The sequence below is a fragment of the Cyprinodon variegatus genome, unplaced genomic scaffold, assembly GCF_000732505.1.
Source record: "Cyprinodon variegatus isolate N-32 unplaced genomic scaffold, C_variegatus-1.0 Scaffold194, whole genome shotgun sequence".
NCBI classification, from domain to species: Eukaryota; Metazoa; Chordata; class Actinopteri; order Cyprinodontiformes; family Cyprinodontidae; genus Cyprinodon; species Cyprinodon variegatus.
Window position 1 is genome coordinate 1,024,467 of NW_015150647.1, and position 23,817 is coordinate 1,048,283.

The following is a 23,817-nucleotide window of genomic DNA, read 5'->3' on the forward strand; positions in this document are numbered from 1 at the left end:
CTCACATGGAATTCTAAATTTAAGAGCTCAGAGTAGGAGAAAATAAATTCATTAACTACCTAATTTGCAGTCTCTTTCAATCGCTAATTGAATTATTTCTCAGCTTTTTGATGACATTTTTCTTCATTAGTTACAAGACAAAAGCCAGTTTAGCATTTCAAAAGTGTAGCCAGGCCCGGGACATAAATGAGATGTTGGGGTGGGGGTTGCATGAGCTACAGGAGGGAGGACAAAAACATATGCTTAAAGGATTTCCCACTGTGAAACATGGTGGTGGCAATACAGTAATTTGAATTTGATTCTCTTAAGCAGGAAGAAAAAGGAAGATACAGCTGTGGAATGGTTTAGTGGAAAACTAATACAAGCTGTAGTCATTTTTTTTTTTTGTAGATGGCAGCTTGGTGATGTGGGTTTTAGACTTTTTACAAATGCATTTTGGGTTGTCTCCAGCAAGTTGTTATCAAAACACAACACCTCTGTCACTTACAAAGAATAAAAAACAAAACTTAGCTTTCAACACTTCATGAAAAAAGTAAGGTTGGCCTTTTATTGAAATTTATTGTTTAATGTAATAGCTGACAAATTATATGTGAAGGACAAACATCATTATCTTATGAAGAAGATGAAGCTCTTATTTAATGATATGATAAATTATAAGAATTTTCCCCTTAGTTAATGATTATAGATACATAGAGCAAAATAATGCATCTCATCGTTGCATGTTGGATTGTGCATATACACCAGAAGCATTGGCTTATTAATAAATAAGGTAATGTAAAAAAGTTACACCAGTCACAATAGTCACTGGTCTGAGTTCAAATCCAAAGCCCTTCTAAGTAAAACTCTTTTTTATTTTTCATTCTTTTTGGTATGAAGAGGTAAATCCCACTTGTTAAACAATCAATGTTTTTAAACTTTTTATCCAAGCGCACTACTAAATTTACAAACGAAATCGTTTTAATTGTTTTTTGGCTCACCTGATGCTGTTTTCAATCTTATTTGCAACTGTAAAACTTTATAACTTTATAATTATTCCTATTTTAAACTTTAGAGAGCAAGTTACATGAGCAGATATTTTTATGTAGATTTTAATGCAACTTAAAACACTTATCTGTCTCTTCTGTACGATGTGTTGCTGCCAGGTCTTTCATGCTGAGATGCATTAAAAAATAAATAATAAAATAAAAAGTGCAAGAGCAAAATCTTTTTTTTTCAATGAAAAGCCTGAAAATGGATGTTTCCTGATTAGCTCCGATAGCTCTGGATAAAAGCAGCTTTAGATTTCTGTGCATTGCATTCTTTATATAAAAAAAGGAATAAAAGCTGACTAATGTTTAATTGAACCAGAAAATTTTATCACCTCATTACATTTTAACTGTGACAGTCAGTTCAAAGAGGGATGAACCAAATGAAGTAACCGAATAATTAGCAGTCTAGCTTTTAATTGCTAATTTGATTTATTCCTAAGACCTTTTTAATGGCATTTTCCATCGTCAGTAATAAAAAAAAGAGAGTTTAGCATTTCAAAAGTATATCCAGGCCTTTAAAGAAGAGAGTAATAGAATGGTCAGAGAGGCAGGGAGGAAGTCTGAGCTCAGGGAAAAAGAATGAAAAGAAGGATACAGGGAAAAGCTTTCCTGAATGCCATCCCTCAGTTTCCCCAGTTGAGGAAATGAAAGGGAAGGAGGTCTGAGCCTTTTTGAAATGCACAGGGCAATAGCAGGCACCCACTGGTAGCATAATTCCATCAGCACACACCCTAAAGAAGGCCCTCTGGGAGTATGAGCATGCAAAATGTAGATACGTGGAGTAACTCCAAAACTTTGCGCCACACCGAATCTCTCCAGCACCTTTTATTTACTCAGCACTCGACACCACCTCACCTATTCCCAGCTGTCCACCTTTATAAAGAAAAAATAAATAACAACTCCAACCACCATGCCTCACAGGTTTTTTCACCCTGATCATCCTAATCAGCACATTCAGTCCCACAAGGGACCACTGAGAATATGCAATGCGAGCACAGAAGCCAGATCAAAAGTATTCCCAGAGCTGGTGTATCACGGTATGTTTGACTCTTCTGTCCTCTTCTCCTTCCTCCCTCCATCCCCCCTTACACACCCCCGGGTAGCCTTTGTGCAGTCGCACTCCTCCCCTCAGTGGTCCTCACACACACATCTATTCTGCTCCCCTCCTCCATCCCTTCCCTTCCAGAGCCCTGTTAAGGTAACACAATGCAGCTAGCCCTACCCCATCCCCATCCCCACTGGCGTTAAGAAAGACTTCATACTGACCAGTCACAAAAAAGGCAAGTCTTAAAATTTGGGCCAAAAAAAAGGGAAAAAAAAGAGGGGGGATGGGTAAGAGGAATATTTAAGCCATGCTTGTCAACCTTCACAGGGAAATCCACATATATAATGTTTTTTCTTAGCTCCATATCAATTATAAACAAAACTGCTAAAAAAAAAATAATAAACATAATATATTAAATACATTTCCAAAATAGCAAACATTGCTGCAGGAATCCAAACAATGCTAAATTTGATATGGGACAGAAACCAGGCATTACCTTTCATCCTGTGAGGGGACAGCTATTCATCACTTCAACACCAATTGGGAACAGGGGCTGTTTGTCCTTCATGTCAACTGTCAGCGCAAAATGCATCAACCATAATGGCCCAGGAGGGCAATAACACTTTGGATCTGCCTCCTGGCTTGAGTCAGCAAACTCAGAATGAAAACGTTTTATTAAAAAACATATGTTTCAAAACTACTAAACTTTGTTAGGGGACACTGTGCCTTGCAGCAGAACTATTACTATCCTTTTAACTTTTTCATAGTTTGTAATAGCAAAGCCAAACTTCTGCTTTTATGTGACTGGCCATGATAAAGCAGTGCACTGACTGAAGAGTAAAGAATTTCAAATGTGATAAAAAAGGAAAATTTAATGAAATCCAGCATATGGGTTTTGACAAATTCCATCTAAACCCACTGACTGGACAGAAGAGCATCAATCAGAGAAACAGCCAACTACTGTTTAAAAGAAACCCATAACAATGCTATCTGTACTTTCTGACAAACCATATAGGAGACAACTATGTGGAACAAGATTCTTTGTTGGATGATACCATGATTAACCTTTTCAACAAGTGTAATGTTACACGTGGCAGAATATTAGACACATCACCAAACAGACAGCTGCCCAAGAAAAAAAGATAGCATCGTTACTACTTTTTTTATTAGCAGCAAATGGGAAACTGGTTGCAGTTCCAAAGTTTTTACTTGGCAGGAAGATGCTAGAAGCAAGTCACAATCGAACCTGCAAGAGATTGCAAAGACTGGTGACTGGTTCCAGCCGGTCAAGGAAATTAAACATAAGCCCCATTTACACTAGCCTCTGAAAACAGATCCGTGCGGAGTTTGGATTAAGCTTAGATCAGTTAACCATGCCGAGCTTGATTCCTTACAACCGTTTACACATCATGCAAGAATGGTTCCTCGCCTCCTTGTGACGATATACGGTACTACCGTTCTTTAAGTTATGTTTGGATATAATTGTGATATTTAATTTTTTTGCGGAGAGTTGGGCAAAGAAGGCAGCCTTTGGTGAATTTAGTTGACAGAGTCAGCTTCTGGGAAGTGGATACAACAATCAATAGTCTAATCAAGGCTTGCAGAGGCAGGAAACACTGACGGACGTTGAGGTTAATCACACCTCTAAGCAGAATCATCACTGGAAATCGTGTTGCACAGTAGGGAAGCTAGTATTTTTATAAATGTCTGAAATTTCCTTCTTCTTCTGTTTTGTTAGCAAGCAATTTCCTGATGTGCATTACCGCCAACTACAGGAAGCTGACTGTAAATAGGAGATGACGTGGTCTGCTCACGCGCACCTTGTTATTTGAGAACCGAGACTGTACTGAACCTTGCCGAACGCTACAGTTGAACTAGTACCAGTTAAGCGCGGTTCAACGTGGTCACACGTGGCAGATGTTCCCGCCATAGACTTCCTAGCTGCTTCTTGCAGATCCTTTTTTTTTTTTTTTTATAAATGCTTTTTGAGAAATCTAACAGTCTGTGACTTAAATGCTGGATCCTTCTGATCCTTGATAATCCCCACAATGAAATCTAGTGGTGTTGGCTGTAAAACCATGTTGGGGAAATGGTTTCCTCAATAATGAGAAGAAGGCATGTCAGAGCTAAAGTAAAGAGACATGATAACTAACTACAGGATAAGTCCTGGAAAAAAAAAAAAAAAAAAAAAAATGATGAAATCATTATACCATGAAGATGCTTGTCCTAATGTCAGAATGGTTCAGCTAACATTCAAACCCTAAATCATACAAAAGAAATGTGTGGCCAGAGTGTTAAATTTCTCTTTAGCAACCATCTCCATCTAATCTGACATAGCCTAAAATATAATTCGCCCTGCAAAAATGGTTAGGAAATTTCAGACTGCAAGCAAAAACTTTGTAGCTGTATTTGGTGGTTAACTTTACAAAGTTTTCATTAAAAGAGGCCGTCATGTTGACAGCTGGTGATTTTACTTCCTTTTACTTCCTTTAAGTATTTATTCAGTCTTCGTCTTTTATGTAAAATGTCAATATATAACACTCTTACGCCCTTTTAATAAAATACCAAATTAGTTTGAACTATACCCTTAACTTACATCATTTGAACTAAATACCAGTGAGATCAAACAGCTAATATCTAAAACTTCAAGAGAAAACTGGGAGATTATCTCAGTTTTATGAACAATGAAATCCCTCTACTTCTCCTTGCAGATGTGCACATCCACTGAAGCTTCAGCCACAGTATATTACAAACCACTAACGTCAGTTGGATTTGTAAATTAATCCAATTAAGCGGCACTTTTAGGTCGTTAAGAGAAGAGCAGTTGGAGGAAAGCAGATCATTAAACATTGCCGCCTAATTTATCTGCCCTCAAACAAACTGCCTTGAAATGTTTATCTTGTCAGTCATTAAGAACTTTGCCGCTGTTCCCATGAACGGAGAAAAAAAAAGGACACTGATTACCTCTTCTGCATTCCTGCATGTGGTTTCACTAAGCCAAAGTCCACCTAATCCCGGATCTTAGAGTGTAAAACCCTGTTTCATTTGGATTAGGATCCGATTAATGTGCATTAGTGGAAGTTATGGAGACATAGCTGTCACATCACAGGTGGGAGAAGGAAAGAGAAGTGCTCATTATGTTTCTATGTTTCAGAAGATGCCAAATTTGCTCTGACGACATCAGGTCTAAAGGATAAGCAATGCTAGTCACCATAATTAGAAGCCATAGCAGGGTTGAAGGAATAAACCTGACTTCAGGAGTTTGTTATGTGGAGATGGAAACAGAGATAGGTCTCACCTGTGGGCTTTGGTCATTAAATGGCTGTGGAGCCAGTTGTGTCTTGTCATGTCACCATGATGTAAGAGGCTGAAGAGCACTGCAATTTATCAGCACTTATGTGTCAATTTGTCATGACCTGTATGTCTTTGTAATGCTGAGGCTGATTACAAGGGCAACACTTGCATTGCTCATGCTTTTATTAGACTGAGCACAAACGCATGCCTGCCTGGTTCGGCTTCTTACATCCAGCCAAACTTTACAGTAAACCGCAACGTGTATATCCTATAGTTGACTTAAAGTTCTACTGTCTATTTATTCATAATTAAAGTAATCTCAGAAACTACTGTCTTTTGAGAATAATCCAGGTTATCCCGGTAACTGAAGCCACCTCCTACCTGAATGGTATCTGTGTGGCGAGTGCGAGGCCTGATGAGCACTTAAGAGTCAAGATAACAGGCATTTAGTGTATGGAAGGAGGACAGATCCAAGATAACAGGGTGTGACCTGACAGATGAAGGTATCAATTTACAACAGTCAGACAGAGCAAAGCAATGAGCAAGGCATTTCAAGTTTGACAGGGCAAAGACCATCGCATTTTATTCTTATTCACAAATGTTATAAAGTGTTATGGAGTATGGCGACCTGACAAACAGTGTGAACGTCTTTCAAAGTTCCCTCATATAATTGTAAGACTCAGCTTTGCCATTTTATCATAGTGGCATGTTTAAGGGGAAACAGAGGAACCACAACAAAAAAATAAAAATAAAAAAGTATAGAAATTGAATTTCATGAGTATAAGAAGATTTGCTTTCAGAATCTGTCTACATTTCTAAAGTTGATGAACACTTTTTCAGGCCATCTGCTGCTCAGTCGGTCTCCATACGAAGGAACTGGCATCCATCCCCAAAGAAAAAATGATCAGATATCCCAACATTTAGGTGAAACTGGAAACCGCGACGTAAAAAAGACTTTTCTCACAGAACAGGATGGGTTTAAGAGCTGTTTGGGGGTGGGGCAAATGAAACAACAATCTAGTTCTAAACGATAACCTTTGACCCTATTTCCTGTTTCGGTTTACACCAATTCAAAGTTTAAAAATGCTCTTTAAACAACTTCACATCCATCCTATAGAACTTAAACCCATTTTCTTCTGTAAAAAAAACAACAAAATAAATAAAATATAGAGGATTACTCCTGCATTCTGTAGTGATAAGTGCAGCTTTGAGATATAAAATTGTGTTCTCTATATTAGGCAACTGAATAACAGTAAGGGGATACTTAAGTGCGGATGACGCATTCAACAAACAACAACTTTGGTATAATGTGACAGAACAGCCTTTCAGGTTTAAACCTGAAAGTAATTAGACTGACTGTTACTCAGATAATTATACGTTGGCTAAATTACTGAGGCAGAAATGTAGAGCACCTGGACTCCAACGTCTATTGCAGCAGGCTTGCAAAGATGGTAATACTGAGAAAAACAACATTTTAGGGTATGTTAAGTTTATTGTTCAAGGCTATGCATGTTCTATTGATTTCGCTAGATTTCACATACAGTGTGTGTTAGTTGCCCTCCATCATGAGTACTGGAATGGGATGGATCATTTCTCAGCTGACCTGGAAAACCCCACCTAGCCCTACTCAGAGCCTCTAAAAAGATATGCATGCAATCGGTGAGAAAAAGGTACAAGCAGCATCTGGCAGAGAGTCCAATGACAAATTATCAATAAAACCTGGATCAAAGCAAATTATTTTACACCAAACAGACATATAACAATGGGACTCTGACATTAGGAAGGAGGCAGCTTTTTAGCTATTTAAAAATGATGCACTCAGCAATTATTGTCAACCAGAGGACGAATGAAGACAAACATGGAAACACGGTTCCCAATGGGGCTTATGCTGTCTTTATGACCGATGATAGCTGCTCTATTCACTGATCCCACAGGGCCTCAGCACTTTATGTGTGACTTTTTGTGTGCTCAGCTTTAAGCTGGACAATCCTTTTACTCACAGTGTTGACCCTCTTAGAGCAAGGTTTGATTTTTGTTCAAGAAAATATTTTAAAAAGTGATCAGAAGTTAAAACTATGACTCTAAACCCCAACATTTATATTAGAAATGTTACATAAAATATTTTTTTTGTTTATATGTCTTTTCTTTTTCTCCATAACATCTGTATCTCAGCAAAAAAACAACTTTTGAAAATGCCAGATAAGGACTAAACAGGTTATTCCTGGTCTTTAATTATGTGTTGTTGTTTTTTTCTTTTTTTAAATCAATATAGACAAATCATGTTTTCTAACCATTAGGAAAAAAATGTGCAGACAGAGTAGATTTTAATCCAGATGTTGATAAAAGAATACAAAGGGTAATAGTGATTATTTATCACCATTAAATCGTTTTTCGTCCCAAATCTGTATCAGAATATCAGTAAATCTGCCTCCCATTGATTAAAAATCTGAACATTTGATGCATCTTTGGTTCCAGCAAACCAAACATTTCCTAATTTTAGAAGAGAATCTAAACAACAAGAAAAACAAAACTTTTGAACAAAGACAGATCTACAACAAAGACATGTTTCTAAATACGTACCTGAGCACACATGGAGAGCAGCTAAGAAAAATACAAATCCGATGGAAGTTGGAGACATCATTCAGCGTCTCTCATATAAGAAATGCTCTGATGTAATCCAAATGATTTAATAAATCAATTTAGGCATCAACTCCTTCATGACAATCAGAGTCTCCCAAATCCAAAAGAAAAAAGGAAAGCTTTAGTTTTTCCTCTTATAAAAGTATATAAAACCAACAAAAAGCAGCAGAGTGGTACTTCTTTACGCAACGGTTCAGCGCATGTTCTGTTCGCAAAGTTCAGCCCAAATGAAAAGAATAATAAAGAAAAAAGTATATAGGAGTTTCTTAGGAAAACTCTTATCCTTTCTTTGAATTCATCCCGTCTCGGATCAGCCAGGCGCGCTCATTGAATTCATCCACTTCTCTTTCTTTTTGCAGAAATTTCACAAAACAAGTAAATCCGCAGCAGAACGCAATGAATCCAAACCGAGTAAAGCAATCTGCAGTCCTTAGTCACATTATATGAGTCCAGTTCTACATCTGTCACTTCACAATCGGAAACTTTCTCTCTGTCTCTCCTTCATCCAGCAGTTTGAACGCGGATCAGCGCAACTTTTCCATCACTTTCCTCCCGTTTCACCTCCGCTGACGGACGCACGGTTCCAGGAGCGAACCTCAGCTGAGAGAGGAGGGGATCCGGATTCCCACTCTCTGAATTTCATTCAGAGAAAGCGGAGGGCTTCCTCAGTTGCTAATGCTTCTTTCTACCCCCTCAGTAGAGGAAAATTAACCTCTTCCCGCCTGGATCCCACTGAACAGAGTGCTGGAATACAGACAGCCAGTAGCTCTGCTTTAACTCGGAAGTATGGAGTATCAACAGCAAGAAAGAGTTGTCTTTTTTTGTTTTTTAATAATCATTTTGTTTTCGTTTTACTCTCTGAACTCTACACATAATTATGCATCATATCTATTTATTCTGAACCTTCCATATCAATGCTTTTTGCACCATCCCTTAGCAATAAGTGGTTTATTCAAAAGTGCACTAATTTCATACTTAAAATCAGGCAGTGCACTTAGATTTACTTATTCTAAACTATATTTCATACACTTAACAATAGTGTAGTTGACTATACTATTGTTTACTTTATTGTTTACTAAAGTATACTTTAAGTATACATTAGTAAACTTAAAAATGTCCCAATTTAGTTCAAAGAAGTATTACTTATGTAATACAACAAGTACACTAAAAGTACATTGTTCGGTATACTTACTAAACTTATACTTAAGTATTAATAGAATTTTCTTCAATTATACTACTTTTTGCTAAGGGATGTCTCTCCTGTGCTGTTTACATTTTGATCACGGCTGCACTTTATAAATGGAAATGTTCATTTCACTGCAAAGCTGCTCATTCACTGTCAGAAATCTGTATGCATCAAAATTTTGTAACAATAAAGTATGTATAAGTCTTAATATCAAAGACCTTGTTAGTATTGTACATCATAGCTTTTTGGTTATATGTGACTATGGTCATATATTGTCATTACAATATTGGTTGTTTCAGATTAGGTATGGGTGTATAAGTGGTTTTAAATGTACCAAGATTCAAATAAATTATGGTTTTTAAACCACTAAAAAGTTTCTGTTCCTGTCTTGATAATTATAGCTTCTTAGTTTTCTCAAACTTACTGCCCCTCCCCTACTTGCACTACAAGTTAGTGGGAATATTAGCTTCTAATCTCTTTTCATGCGTATAAAGATAATACCTTTTTAATAGTTCAGGTCACACAGAGATGGTCACTGTGTTGGAAGTGTTAGAAATAGTTTTTAAAACTACTTCCAGGTCTCTCATGAGGGAGATTTTAAACCTCAGTGATATTTTTTTTTCTGGTTAATTAGGAATATTTTTTAATGTTCTCCAGCTAGATGGTTACCTGAACAGATCTCAATTGGCATCACTAAACTGTAAACTAAACTTAATAAATATCCAAAATGACAATGTTGTGTAAAATACTCACTTTTATATGAACGCACTTCATTGCCATGGTTTATTCCATATCTAATGTTGTTCAGTCCTTTTGATTGCTTCCATATTCAGGGGGTCACAGCGAGTCGATATATCTCAGTCACAAACATTAAAAAGTTTTTTAGACTTGAATGCCCTTTTCTTAAGAACATGGGATTCAAAACCTGGGTCCACTGCAGTTAGGTCAGTTATTCATTTTATCCCTTATTTTAGGTTAAGCATTAAAATAAAACATATGCATTTAAATGTCATGTTTGTTACTTTAGTAGAAATAAAATAATTCTCACTTGTATTTTAAAAAAAGTAAATATATATTTTGTAGAATTATTTCCATGAACCTGTGGTTATACATCCTAAAAATCTCAAACCAGACATCAGATGTGAGGTAAACAGAAACAGACAGATATAAAATAGCTGCAATGATGGTATCTTTATTCAAAATGTTGTTGTGTAATAGTAGTCTGAGAGACTTTTAGTTTATGAGACCTTGAAATAAAAGCTAAGAAACATACGATTGCAATTAACTTCTGCCCTGCAAGCTGGATTCAAAGCTTTAATTAGTTGCTTAATAAAATAATTTGGGGTCAGAATATCTGTCAAAATCTAATTAAAATGTTTTGTTTCATGTGACATTAATTTGCCCCTGATAAGTTTCAATTCAGCTCAAGTTAGTTAGAAATCACTGAAATGCAAAAGCATTTTTTTTTTCTTTAGATTTTTTTTAAACCAGGTTTTAATTTTTAAGCTTATGGAATATTTCCAACCAATTTCTCTGGAAAACATATATGGCTAAAAGGAACGACAGAAAATCTTCCACAGGAGTTCAGCTAGAAAGGGCCATCTCAGAACCCCTAGCAGCTATTTGTTTTCAAACAGCGCCCCCCAGTGGGAACTTGCTTAACTAATTCACTAACTAATCTGTTATGAACTGAAAAAAGATATTTATTCAATTATACATTGATTTATTTTTCTGGAACACAAATTCTACTGAACCTGAAATAGCTGGAACCAATATCCCACACAAGTGAACAGCCAAGCCACATGCTTAACCAGAACTGCAGTATCAACAGCATACTCAGGGTGACAGAGTTAACCTATTGAAATTGCACCAGAGTTCCCACAGGGATCTGGTTCTGTCAGTTTTATTTGCACAAATAAACATAAGGATAAAAAGGAAAAAAGACAGCAGAAAAAACAAAGAAACTTGATGTCCTTTAAATATTTTCTCTTTTTTTCATGTTATAATTAAGAGCAGAGGAAAAGTGGAATAAAAATAATGTTTTTGTGGGCAAAAGGATAATTAAAAGTGTAGTTTATAATTTTTTCAAGCCTCTTTAGCTGGCACCTTTTAGAAGAATGTGTTTTTTTTTATCGGCAGTAGTTTTGAAGACTGAGATTTTAGTCAATTTTTTTTTAAATATCTTTATTTTTGTTGTTAATTATGTAAAACACATGGACAAGTTTCAAGTCTTGGCAATGACTTTTAATTTGATTTAGAAATGGGCCATTCATGCTATTAAAAAAACAATTACATTTCAGCTATTGCTGAAAGTTTTAGGCTGTTGTATTTGTGGAAGGTGCCCCTCTAATCCAGTCCAAAGTCTTTTGTGAAAGCCTTAGGTTTTCTTACATACTTGTCTTTAATTCAGTGCTACAGATCTTCCTTTAAACTGCCATGGAATATCTGTCACTGGTAAACTGAAGCATCCCCTTAGCATAATGCTGCACAACCAGGATTTATTTTTCACAGAGATGTATATTCTGGCATTCAATGTTGATTCAAGGGAATTGATTTGTGCATGCCAACAGTTTTCTTTTTTTTTTTAAATCCATCAAAAGTAAAAAAAAATAAATAAAAAAAATGTATATTTGTTTTTCTTTACAATCATGCTCTACTTTGTGCTGTCTAGCAAAAATATATAATGAAGTATGTAGTTTTAAAGTGAGAAAGTGTTAAATAGCAAGACAATGCACATACTGAACATTCGGCATAACAGCGATCTGCATGAATACTGCATCCAGTAATAAGGTGTATAGCACAATAGCAAACTTTTTTTGGGGGGGGATCGATAATCCATTAAGATAATGTGCTTCCCACCATCCTTAAAATGCATCGTTGAATTCATTTTGTTGTAGAGCATTTACAGATGGCTTTTCAAAAGGTCTTTTAGTGAATAATACATACATCTAAATCATAATACCAGCAACACCCAACTGCAAATAGTACATTAAATCCTAAGGTGTATGTATTAAAATAAAGGGTCAGTATCAATGCCTCAAGCAGAGAAAAGAAGTCCAAGACCCACTTCAATAAAATGTTTAACTTACAGAAAGCTGGAGAAGAAACATGCAATATGACTCACATAGAGCATTGAGAGAAGAATTACTTTAATCTCTGAGCATGTTTTTATTTCTTTTTCATCCATGTGTGCATTTCATTACAGTTCAACATGCTCTACGCTCACTTGGTACTCATGTGCCTGATTATCCTGAAAGCTTTTACAGCCCTGGATCTGCAAAGTGGCTACTCATCTCCCTACTACCAAATGAGTAGTTGTGTTTCCTCCAGCCTGTAGCAGAGAGTGGTAAAATTGAACCAATTATCAGCAAAGTCCACTTTTAGTCCCATCAACCTTGAATGGGATGTCGAAGTGCAGCTGATTGCTAAATGAAAGCATTTTAAAAGTGTGATGCAGTATTTCATGGACTAAAGTGCACAAATAAAAGTCATCGGGTTTCATATGTTTTCACTTACATTCACTGAAATAAACACTTTCATTTGGAAACAAAGACAAAAACAAGACAATATTGCTCTTCTCCTCATCTGACATTTTTTGAACAATCCTCAAATTTTTATGATCAGTTTCTATAGCTAAAGCCAAAAGCAATCTGCTAATGCAAAGGTTCTTTATGAATTTCTGACAGAAATTTATCATGATGCTTGTCTAAATACAGAGTCTGGCCAAAACAGACTAAGCAATGATAAATGTTAGTACTTTTACACACTAGGTAGTAAAGGTCTAAAATAGAAATGTTTTTCTATCCATAGTTCATGACCTACGAATTATTCAAATCAAATTCTAGAGTTTTTCCAAGACATCTCCAGACTGCCTTCATGTCATCGCAATATTTTTGCATTCCAATCAACATCACGTCATAAGATCAACATGCCATAACTCTGAAGTCTGAGCATGAACATACCCCTATTCTCTAATTTAGTTTCTATGCTACATCAAATTTATTTGCGCACAGTGTCATGACTAAGTTCTGCAAACAATGGACTCTCTGTCCTGTTCTTTTGCATGCAACCTTAAAGAGACCAATATTTGCAAAAGGAATGACAGTCAATCAGGTGAAACAAGCTTTTAAAATCAATCCAAATAAGTTTAAGTAGAAAGCGAATTTCAAGAATTTAAAAGGTTCAAAAATCAAAGGAAAATTTGCAACTAGTAGGTGTTCCAAGGAGGGTTTACCTTTTCTTTCACAATTCAGAGGATATAAAGTAATACAGCAATATTGTACTTACTGAGGAAGACCTGGCTGCATTTATGGGAATGCCTCAAGGTTTGGTGGTTTTGGTGAAGTTGATTATGCATCCACCTACACCACAGAGAAGTCTCTGAGCCAGTTCGGCGGTGGTGCCTGTGGGAACCTTTATGGTCTTTAGGAACTCCAAGCATGCAAAGCACTGCAAAGAACAGCACTAGCAAGCACACAACCTGCATTGTTGTGTCAGTACTACACAGAGTTACAGTAGTGTAGGTGTGCATAAAAAAAAGAGAAACCAAAAGACTTTTGGTTTTCTAGTTCAACATCTTCTGAATGAGGAAAAGTATTAAATAGATTCCAAAGTTCCCCATGGTCCTAGTTACAGTACATTCTAAATATTCCTTTAAAAATGTAAAATAAGAACACTTAAATCAGATATTAAAAAAAAAAAAAAAATGAATAAAATAAATGGACCAAGCAGAAGATATCTCTGCATGTCCTACTAACTCTTCTTTCCACTGTTATTGAGATCTGCTAAGTACATAAACCCCTTTGGAATTCAGCCTCTTTATAAATCTGCTGAGATTGTTTGTTCCATGTAGTCCAATGGCAAAGTAATGGGGGTAACCCCCTACCAGGACGTTGAAGTTCACTCTCTCTCCACCGTCCTCATACTCAATGGTGAGACGTGTCTAATCTTACCGGCCTATTTATCGGTGATAAGTATCTTTTTAATATTCAAAGGGAGTTTTGGGATGCTCTGTCTTTTCTTTAGCCTTTTTTTCTGCGCCTGGAGAAGGGTGGGGTTCCTGCAGAAAACATGCTGGGCTTTCTTTTGAACATACTGGCATACAAACAATACCTCAGCCCCCTTGGTGAAAAGGTGATGGGGTGACAGCCAAACAGGGGTAAGGAAGAAGAAGCCTTCATTCCCTTTTTCCCAGTGGTAAGTCTATTTCATGGCTTTCATTTCCCTCCCACTGAGCAGGATGGCATGAAACAAAACATTTCCCCTGAAAAAAGAAAAAAAGAAAGATGCTGCCTATTTAGGAGAAAACACAAAAATCCTTTCCCAGTAGACAGAAACACATTTATAACCCCAGGAAAGGGGTGCAATTTGCGTTTTAACCATTTTCTCTCTGAAATATAAAAAAATGGAAACAGATTTTTTTTCTTCATTTCAATCACTGGGATAGAGGAAGGAAGGAATTTTAAAAGCTAACAGCAACAACAATCTTGTTACAGTGTTTTGCAGCTGTTGATTCTATTCACACAGACCATCGCTAGATGTTTAGATAATACATTACATACCATCTCTCAACTTTGCCAATAATCTTTACTTTTTTAATCATGTCCAGATGCACTGAGACAGTATAGCTGTGGGCAATAAAGAACCTAAGGGCAGCCCTGTATTGACACATCTAAAGAGTGCAGTACATCAGACTGCAACCGAAGAGCCCTTATAGTAATAAAAATATGTGGTATCACTCCAGTAACAATAACCAAGGTGGAAACCTAGCACTAACCATTAGAGCTCTAGAAAGAAAGGCTGACTAACTTTAAGATTGTGAGGGAGGCTAACTGGATTTCAGAAGTATATCTTGTTCTTTTGAGATTCTAAGCAGTCTGTAAGTGGTTTTGCTTGTATAACTTTTTTACCTATTGTGTAAGAGGGCAGGAAATTATGGTAAACAAAAAATGGCAAACTGCAAATGTTGCTAACACTACTTCCACATTAATTCACACAAGGGTAGGCACGTACAGTACAATTCTTGTGCCTACCCTTGCAAGAATAAAAAGGGGAAGGAAAAGGAGGCAGAATGAGCTCCATTTGGATTTTTCTAAAAATGTGGAGATGCTAATTTAAAGATAATATATGTAAAATAACAGTTTTTGACTACTTTTAAATCCACAAACTGTTTCAGCAATGCTGACAGAGTTAATAAATAAAAACTGTATTATGGCTTATTACAAATTATAACCTCTATATTTTGCTCTTTATTATTTTTTAGGTGATTTTGCCAGGTTGTTACCTCTGTTGATTTGTAGTTTATTTACATTTTGCCTCCTCAAAAATTCAACAGGTGCAGTTTTGTATTTTTAAGAAAGATTTTTGACTTAGGCTAAAACAACTCAATTATTAGAGCCCCTTAAAGGTAAATTATCTTCTCATTTAAGCTAATGAAGCATGGATACCGGGTGACAAGAGGCAATGAAAAGCTTAGAGACAAAAAAAACTTTAAAGGTAACCAAAAAGAGAGCACAGCATGTATAATGTGTTTTAAAAGGGAAAACTTTAGATTTAACTGAAGGAAAAAAACAACAACTGTATTGTCACTCAGGGTGTCTCTTTTCTGGAATAATTTCACATTAAAACATCAGTTATGATTAAGGTTAGTAAATAAATGCAACAAATATATTATCTAAAACTGAACAAACACAAAATTGTTGGGAGAAAATTCAATAAAACCCTGCTTCCATTCCGGTGAGCACTTAGTCAAGTCATATCATATTTTTCCAGAGAATCTATGACATAGAGCGAAGTGGTTTCCTGACAGTTTGACAGCTCCAGTTCATGATGGACAATTAAGCATGCCTCTTCTGCTGTACAAGAGAATCAATAACTGTACAAGGAGGGCTTATGGCCTACTTAAAAGCTAAAATTATCCACTGAGTCATTTCCTAAATCTGTGTAATTTAATTCAGGTTTGTATCATATACATAAAAAGTAATCTGAGAAACAGTATTCCTCTGAAAAGTTGAAATCTTTATGGGTCTTTTCATAGCAGCTAAAAGCCTAATAATTTACCAACATTATAATATAGACAATATGTTTGTTACAGATTAACTGTTAAACGGTATATAGAGACTGTAAAACATGCCTTTAGATGACAGAGCAAGCCACTTAGAGCAGTAATTATAAAACAAAATAGTAAAAAAATATATGTAAAAACTTAGCATTAAAAATAAAATAAAAAACTTTTTCATCTGTCAATATGTTTAATGTAGAACTGCTCAACTGGAAACATTCTAGTGGGACCTTATTTAATTTAGTAAAATCAATCTGGTAACGATTTCTTTTACAGTACATCAATAATCACATAATAATATGGTAATAACATAGCAGGTCAAACTATATTACTTCGTAACAAGAAAAACTTTATTTGGTAATTGCCCAAAAAGTAAGTAATTACTGGCATGTAATTATTACAAGTGTATGCTACTATGTAACAATGGAGACATTTGGTGGGTAATTACCATTTAGTTACAACATAACGGTTTCTATTATTGGCCACAACCTACCACCAGATTACAAAGTAAATTGTAAATTATGATCAGCTAAATAAAGCATTAAAATAATGAGCTCAAGTTACATATAAATAAGAGTTTAGTTATGAAGTTTGGCTTGCTGTATTCTAGATTTGGTTTTCTGTTATATGCCAAGTGATAAACTGCCTTTTACTACATAATAACACATTGATTTATTGCTGTAGATGAAATAACCGAGTTACCTGGTAATAAAAGTTTGAAATCTGAGAAGTCTGGGTTTACCTTGTCGGCCTAAAATTTAAAGCCCAGCACTTACCAAACTTCTCTATACAGTTTTTCTTGTTACCTAGTAATATAATGTAACTTGCTATGTTATTACCATCTTATTACATGGTTACTGATGTACTGTAAAATAAAGTGTTACCAAAAATCTTCTTTAAAGAACCTTTTGCTATCAATTATTACTTGGAAAAAACAATCCACAGATTAATCGATTTTGAAAATAATTGTTAGTTGCAGCCTTAATCCTGTTGTATTAAGTTCTCATTAAGCTCTGAGCCACAATTTATTAACCTTTTTTAATTAAATTAAATTCAGTTTATTAATACAGTGCCAATTAACAACACATGTCATTTCAAGGCACTTTGCAGTTCAGCAGATCATACAGGCAAATTGATTCAAAGTTTTCTATCTAAGTAAAACCAGTTGATTGCATCGACTAATTGACTCCAAGGCAATCCCTCACTCTAAGCATGCTTGTAGCGACAGAGGAGAGGAAAAACAGGCAGAAACCTCCAGCAGAACCAGGCACTTTTACACTTTTAAAACAAATCCTTTCCCTCACTGAACTAGAGAAAAGTAAAGCTGTGGACATTTTAAGAAACAAGACTCAGAATTATTAATTAAACGGGGCTCAGCTCAGCTGACCTTCCTTATCATCAAAATGTGTTAGATTATTTGAACTAAACAAAAAACTCAAGAGCTTTTTATAATTATGGACATCTTAAAGCAGTTTGAGATTTTTTTAAATGTGAGACTTTAGATTTGATTTACTATTTGTTGCTGTTGTTTTGTGACCTTCTTTCTTCACTATATGAAGATACCTACTCAATCATCCAACTAATTCATAAAAATAATGACGGCTCTATTAAATAGCATACTAGAGGGCATAATACATTGCAAGATCTAATATGCTACAAAACATAAACATAAGTATGAGAATAGCTATATTTATGTTTTCTCAACATAACCTTTCTGTTAAGTTTCAACAAACTCTTCAGGGAACGCCCTGTAGCATCACACAACTCCAGTCGAAAGAAGCATAACCGGGAAAATGAGTGAGTGAGGGAAGAATAAAGAAAGTCTGAGTGCTTTACAGGATGCCTCAGATTTAGAGCGATAAACAAGCTGTTTCTGTTCCGCCTGCCTGAGCACACTGAAACCTTTTTTTCCCTGCGTCTTTTAATGGGCCTCACATTAGCATCTGTTTAGCGTCAACCCCGACATGGCCTGTGGAGGCTGATTAAAATAACCATTCTATCACGTAACATCCTGGCAGGAACATCAAAATGCAGTCAGATGTTGAAATACTTGCAGCAACAGACAACCAGGAGGTTAACATCAATGCTCTTTACTTTTACAGACAAAGAAAAAAAAGTTTATTAGTTGCTTCTGTTCAAACAATCTTACAGGGAGGTTGTGCACCATATGGGAAGACAGGAAATGTACTCTGCAGAAAGCCACAAGATTTGTAATGTGGAATAAAAGGCCGTTTCAAAGCATAGGTAAGCTGAAATGACAGTTAAAATTACAGAATTTTACCTCAAAGCAGTTATTTAGTGTCTTTATCTTCCTTGTAAGAATCATTGCATTAACATTGCATTTAAAGCTACTGCAACTTAGGGTTTTAATGACTGACAGTAGGGGACGGGGGCAATGGAACCAAGTTTATCTTTCTCAATGACTGCTGGACCACAGTCAATAACCTTACAGCTAAATCCAAGAGAGGACGTAGATTTTATTGTGTGGAATCTGACTCTTTATGAATACAGATTTAAACTTAAACTATCAAGCTTAAATTATTTACTGGTGAAAAGCCAATCATAAATTATTTATTAAGCAACACATAAGCTGGTTAAGGCATCTAAAGTAACACAATAAAAACTTTATATACTGTAATTGCCTTGAGTTTGACACATGATCTAAGCAAACAAGTTCTAAAGAGTGGATTGTCACTAGGGAAAATCCTGCAACCATCTCTGTGTTTGTATTCAAGCCAGATGCTGTGGTTGCTGTAATCAACAGCACACTTTGCATAATCAGACCCCAAGAAACCATGGAGAATTTAAGAACAGTCTCTTTGAGGCCTGACTCGCTTTTTGGAAGTGTGTTTTGTGAACTTATCCACAGGTAACCACGAAAAAAGACGAAAGTACAATTGCAATTCTGTATGCATGAAAGAGGCCACATATAGTATTTTGTGAATATCTACTTTTCCATAGGGTGCCAGAAACAATTTAGGATGCTGGGATAGCTGTAGGAGTAAGGTCTAGAAGAAGTTTAAGGCCTACAGAGGGAACAATAAAAAAAAAAAAAAATCACTGAATTGTGTTAAATTTGCATGCATCAATCTTAATGCATCGTTTCAAGATTGATATACTTTGGTCCTCATTATGTTGCCACAATGCTTAACTCTGTCCCCCAGGCGCAAAGTATTTAAACTGCTTGAAATGTTTGCTTTATTCAAAGTAAAATACATTTTATTTTTGTAGCAGTATGTAGAGAAGAAAGCTGTAGGGTATAAACCATAATCATCAGGATACAGCTTAAAGAATGGGTTTGAATTAATTAACAACTAAAACTTACCTACATCCCTGATTAAACTGCTTTCTGACCAATAAACCTTTACTACTTCTTAATCAACTTTCTTTAATTAGTTTTTGCAGATATTTTTATATTTATTTGATTGGAAATCTAACTAGAATGTAAAATGATCAGAATCAACATTAGATTCCAGCTTTCTCCCTGCAAGGTGTTGAGGTGCCCTTGAGCAATACATTTAGTCTCAAGTTGCCTCTCTATCTTTGTATTTAAGTATGAATGTCTGAGTGTCATGGTTGCAGTTGGGTGGAAATCCCTTAAAACTAAAAGCTTTTGATTGGTCAATCCAATTAGCATTACCATAAGAAGAAATTGAACACATAATAAATATTTTTGATTAACTATAAAGTTCTTTAAAGACAAATATCAGTTACTAATCACGTTGAAGTTCTGAAAAGAAAAGAGTGAAGACCAGACTTAATGTGTGCTAACAGTGTTCTCCATCTCAAATACAATAAAAACAACCAAACCTTTCTTCTCTTTCCCTAGTACGATCAGCTGCTAAAACAAATGGGTGCTGTGATGAGGGAAAAAGTATGATCAATGGGATACGCAGCGGCTCTGACCTCACACCAAGCACCAGAGTGGAGAGAGCAGGTATAGCCCCCCACCTCATGACATTTTCTGTCTAAACCTAAGATATTGAGCCCTGCTGAGAAGTTGTTGATTCTCCAGACAGAACACCAGCACCCCCCCCCACCCCCCGCTTCCTCCCTTTTCAACACAGATACTTAGACAAACAGACCTAACACTGGCTGAGGCAGAACTTTAAATAAAACATGTCTGTGCATGAATCACATTATCAGTAATAAAACGAGCAACGGTTTCACAGATCATCGAGCCATCAGTTTTGGCTTGACAGTTATTACAGTCATTTGAACAGGGAGGGTTTGTTAGTGAGGTTACAGGGGATTTTTATGTTTGCTCATAAAGGTAGTTAGATGATCAGCAGGTAAAGGCATCTTCGCAAGTAAATGGCTATAAATCATGATTTAAAACACATGGGGGGTTAGAGTTTTATAGAGCACTCCACATTTATAAGAAAAAAATCCCTCTTGATGATGTAATGATTACATAGATGAAAAAATTACTTTGAAATTTTGCTAAATTAACTACCCTAAAAAAAAAAGGCGGTGCTTAAACTCTAAACAACCGTATTGCTTTACTTAATGGGCATATATTGTGCAACATACAATGCTTGAAAAACTCATGTACTGTTGTGCAAATGATGGAAATAATTTGCAATTAGTAGTACACACTCACTAAAGGAATGGTTGTGCAGGTGGGGACCACAGATCACTTCTCAGTATCTGTGCTTTTTGGTCACTTTTCATTGTTGGTGGTGCTTCCACACTCGTGGCAGCAACAGAGTGGCTTAGGTAGTGCATCTCATCCAGGATGGCACATCAATGTAAGCTGTGGCAAAAGGGTTTGCTGTGTCTGTCAGTGCAGACAAACAGGCTCACACTGCTGCTGCAGAGAAGGTGTTGCAAGGAACCAAAATCCTAGAAATTTGTTTGTACACCCAGATTAACCATGGTGCAGTGCATGTGTGGTTAGTGAGGCCAAGCAGCACAACAGAATGATTCTAGAAGGAGATTTGAGCAGACACCCAAGTAACCCCTGGTTAAAGCGCCTGAGTTTCACAAGCCAACCAGAAAATGTCAGGTGCCAAACAGAAAACAGTTTAGATATATTTCAGAATAAAATCAACCCACCAATTTATACTAAGTTGAACTGCAAAACTAGGAAAGAGAGAGGCTGTTCTATGGGAAAGATAAATAATCATTGTTTAGAAAAGATTTATGATGGACTTCGGATATGTAATGAAACAGTTTATTAAAGTATATAAGCATATAAGTAAGCAGTTTAAAGGAGAATGCCAGTTTGCCAGTTTGGTGACATTTATTATTATCCTCTTATGCTTTGCAAAGCAGAAGGAATTTAACCTCAAAATATAAAACTGATTTACATAGAATAAATATCTTTTTAAAAGAATAATACGCATGTTTAACAGGGCAAGAAGAGATTATGAGCATTTAGCAAAGCCTTAGTTTACCATATTATCACAAGGACACTTGAAACGTGAGTCTGAATATTCTAATTTAATTCTGAGCACACAGTCTTTGTAATTTTAACCATCTCAAGTCCTAACCCTTATTCCAGTGGCTCTTGACCACACGACTCCACCTGAAAAGAATAGCGCACACCCATTTATTTGGATATTGCTACAATTATAATGGGCAGATTAGGCAGATGATAAGAGACCCGACAAGAAAGCAAATCTCCTCTGACATCTGCAATGCTGAAACAGGAGGAAGCTACATGTAGGGAATTGTTATAAACAAGTATTTCTTTTTTGTTGCTGTTGGAGATTAATTCTGTAGCTACACAAAAATAGTCTGTAAATGTGCAAGTGCAAGTGAGGAAATCTTAAGCTTCCTGTATCATATTTTTTTTTTCTCACCAGTATGATAAGTAAATTAAATGAGTAAAATGGTGCTTTCACACAGTGCTGGTGCTGTGGTCAGGGAGCAATATAAATAAAGATGACACTGTCAAGAAAATTGGTTTTCAGCATGGAGACTCAAGGCTACAGTACATGTTATAGCCAAGCAATTATTGTAAAGGTTGACGACAAAACATACTGTAGCTCTCAATCATTCATGGTAAATCTGTCAGTGCTAATGGAAATCCAGAATATCACCCCAATACCTTCAACACACCTTCACAAAATAAAGCCCAGTAATATGTAGTGATGATAAATATATAATGTATGTTTGTCTATAATGTACAGATACATTTTCAGTTACTTCATATCAAAAATCTGTAAAAATCAGAAAACATTTGGAGCCAAAAAAATCAGAGGATGAAATAAAGGATTGGCATTGAGCAAACTAAAAAAAAAATAAAACAAAACAAAATGCCACATGCAAAGATGTCTCATTACAATTTAACCATTGTCATAGCAACTAGTTTTCAGTGTCCACAACTGACAGAAGAGCTTTATCACTTTAAATAAGCCAAATAATAAAAATAATTCTATGATTTCTAGATATGATGAATTCAAACACAAAAATTGTTTCATGTTTTTACAGAATTAGTTCAACTGGCTCTTTAAATTATTAAAGAGGCGATTTATACATTATTATATGATAGAGAAATTTAGTAAACTGTAATATAGTTATATTCTTTGAATATATTGCTGTGGAATATAAATTATTCGGTGTAGCTTGAGTGTTACAGCTTCTGGAATTAAAAGAAAGTGAAAAGTAAATGTTAAACAGCTTGTTGCAACACTTCAGAACATGACTACACAGGATTTTGCAGTGAGGAGAATTAGGCTGCTTTGCCTGCATGAATCATAATCAGGTCAGAAATCTACATTAGATATAAATAAAGATAACCTTGGAAATATGCCAAAAAAAGTATTCCAATTGGGCTTGGAAGTGGACTAAACTCCAGGATTAACCACACAACATCAGAAGGGAAAGTAATCAGAGGCTGCAAAAGCATGTGGTGGATGTTTACTTTAGAGTATAACAACACTCTTAAACATGCAGTAAATGCAACAGTGCAAATGTTAAGTTCAAAGCACATCCATGTGTTAGCCTTGCCTTGTAGAAGTACAAGCCAAAATACATTATAATCACCTTTAAAATGATTGCCATAACAAATTTTTCCTCTGCGTTTAACCCATTCCTTAGAGAGGAGGAAGTCACTTTTTGCAGCAAGTGGGAAACATTCTGGGGCTTAGGGTCTTGCTCAGGGGTCCTTAACCTCAAAGATTGTAGTTGCAGTCTGTAATTCAAACTGGAGATCAGTTCAAAAGTGTTGTTCTCTCTATTTTATGTATGTTTTTACCCAAATTACTTTGATCCTCCAAAGAACTGTCTTTGACAGTTCTGTCAGTTCTTAGTCTATAAATCTACATTTTCTTACATCCTCTCTTTATATATTCAGCTTCCCAGTGGATAGTTTGTTCTAGATGTTAAGGGAAGACTGTTTTAGAGGAGATAAAATGCTGTTTTACTGCAGGCTTGACCCTTCGATTCTGCAACCGATCAGAGATGACAGCATGGCAACCTTTGGTTCTCTATTCCTCCCTATAAAGATATTTCCATAACCTGACAAAAAGAGCAGCCCTCTGAAGTTGCCGTCCTTTGTGATCTGTCACAAGCGCAATGGAAGCTGTCAGGGGAAAGGGAGGATATGGGTGCTGAT

General features: G+C 35.9%; 1 protein-coding gene across 5 annotated transcripts in view; it reads right to left on the reverse strand.

Moving 5' to 3' along the window:
• Positions 1 to 23,817, reverse strand: part of robo1 (roundabout guidance receptor 1) — a 278,848-nt gene that overhangs the window by 154,314 nt on the left and 100,717 nt on the right. The window contains exon 1 of one of the 5 annotated variants that reach the window (XM_015379559.1): positions 7,948 to 8,682. The exons of the other annotated variants lie outside the window; for them this stretch is intronic. Coding sequence (XP_015235045.1) covers positions 7,948 to 8,008 — 61 coding nt within the window. The 5' untranslated portion in view covers positions 8,009 to 8,682. Of the gene's footprint in view, positions 1 to 7,947; positions 8,683 to 23,817 lie in introns of those variants that run through there. 5 annotated transcript variants of the gene reach the window in all.